The 1,271-nt window shown below is 29.0% G+C and overlaps 1 protein-coding gene across 4 annotated transcripts in view; it reads left to right on the forward strand.

The window, feature by feature from the left end:
• The window catches only part of CDH18 (cadherin 18), a 653,448-nt gene that overhangs the window by 565,024 nt on the left and 87,153 nt on the right, over window positions 1-1,271 (forward strand). For all 4 annotated transcript variants that reach the window (XM_045285189.1, XM_004698093.2, XM_013008043.3 and 1 more), the window contains exon 7: window positions 713-966. In XM_045285189.1, coding sequence (XP_045141124.1) covers window positions 713-966 — 254 coding nt within the window. The remainder of the gene's footprint in view (window positions 1-712; window positions 967-1,271) is intronic.

The following is a 1,271-nucleotide window of genomic DNA, read 5'->3' on the forward strand; positions in this document are numbered from 1 at the left end:
AGATGAAGTCAACATATGTACTAATGTGCTGGACACAAAAGACGTATGTACAGATTGTGATGAGTTGTATGAGCCCCTAATAAAATGATTATTTAAAAAAAAACATTTCAAAAGAGCAACAATAAAAAAGACTGTAAGAATGGCATTCATCTATATAAAATCAAAACTAAACAAAGACTATATAAAAATTTTGCTAAAATTCTAAGGATATATTTTTGAATTGTTGACTTACCAATTGATCATATTTTAAAATAAGACACTGAGTTAAAATCTAGAATAGTTTTACATATTTATAAAATTTATAAAATAGTTTTGAATATTTATAAAATTTCTAATATAGTTTTACATATTTACAAAATTTGATGATACAGAAAATATTTTAAATATAAAAATGTAGATTGAAGAGGAAATTACAGAATTCAATAGAAGCCCCTAAGCTTGAGAGACCCTAAGAACAAGCAATATACATTTGCCTGTCTGAATGATCGATCCTTTTTTTGATCATGAATCATCATTATTTGTGGTTGGGTAAACTGAAAATCCCTTTACGTTTGAGTTTCGGGATTTTTTTATTAAAAGAGTGGCTTTATGGACATTGTTAGAACAAGGATCTTTATAAAGTAAAGTTTTGTTTTTTGGATTGTTTTCATGAAAAATATTTGTTTGCAATGTGATGGAAAATAATAATATTGATGTGTTTTTTTCCTCACAGCCGCTGAACTATGAGAAAAAGAAAGCATATACACTCAACATAGAAGGAGCAAATACACATCTTGATTTTCGCTTTTCTCACCTGGGTCCTTTTAAGGATGCTACCATGCTGAAGATCGTTGTTGGGGATGTAGATGAACCACCGCTATTTTCCATGCCTTTTTATGTAATGGAAGTCTTCGAAAACGCCAAGATCGGAACCATCGTTGGCACCGTTTTGGCACAAGACCCTGACAGTGCTAATAGCTTAGTAAGGTATAGTCATACCAACCATTAGACCGTGAAAGATTTCATTTCCTACCACTTTAATTTAAAATTAATGAAATATTTTAAAAATATTTGATTCCCATAATGTCTTTTTATTAATAAAATAAAATAGAACTAGTCTATCAGAGTGCTTCAAAGTTTGTGGAAAAATGGAATTAAAATATAGTGGATTTTGTTCATTTACTTTTGGAACCTACTGTTAGCTAATAATTTAGTGAGTTTTCTTTAAATTTAGATTGCATATTTTCATCTCCAGGAAAATAGTGTTGATTATACTATTTGTTTTGCATTTT

The sequence above is a fragment of the Echinops telfairi genome, unplaced genomic scaffold, assembly GCF_000313985.2.
Source record: "Echinops telfairi isolate 266 unplaced genomic scaffold, ASM31398v2 ScPeMD7_7469;HRSCAF=8507_1, whole genome shotgun sequence".
Lineage (NCBI taxonomy): Eukaryota > Metazoa > Chordata > Mammalia > Afrosoricida > Tenrecidae > Echinops > Echinops telfairi.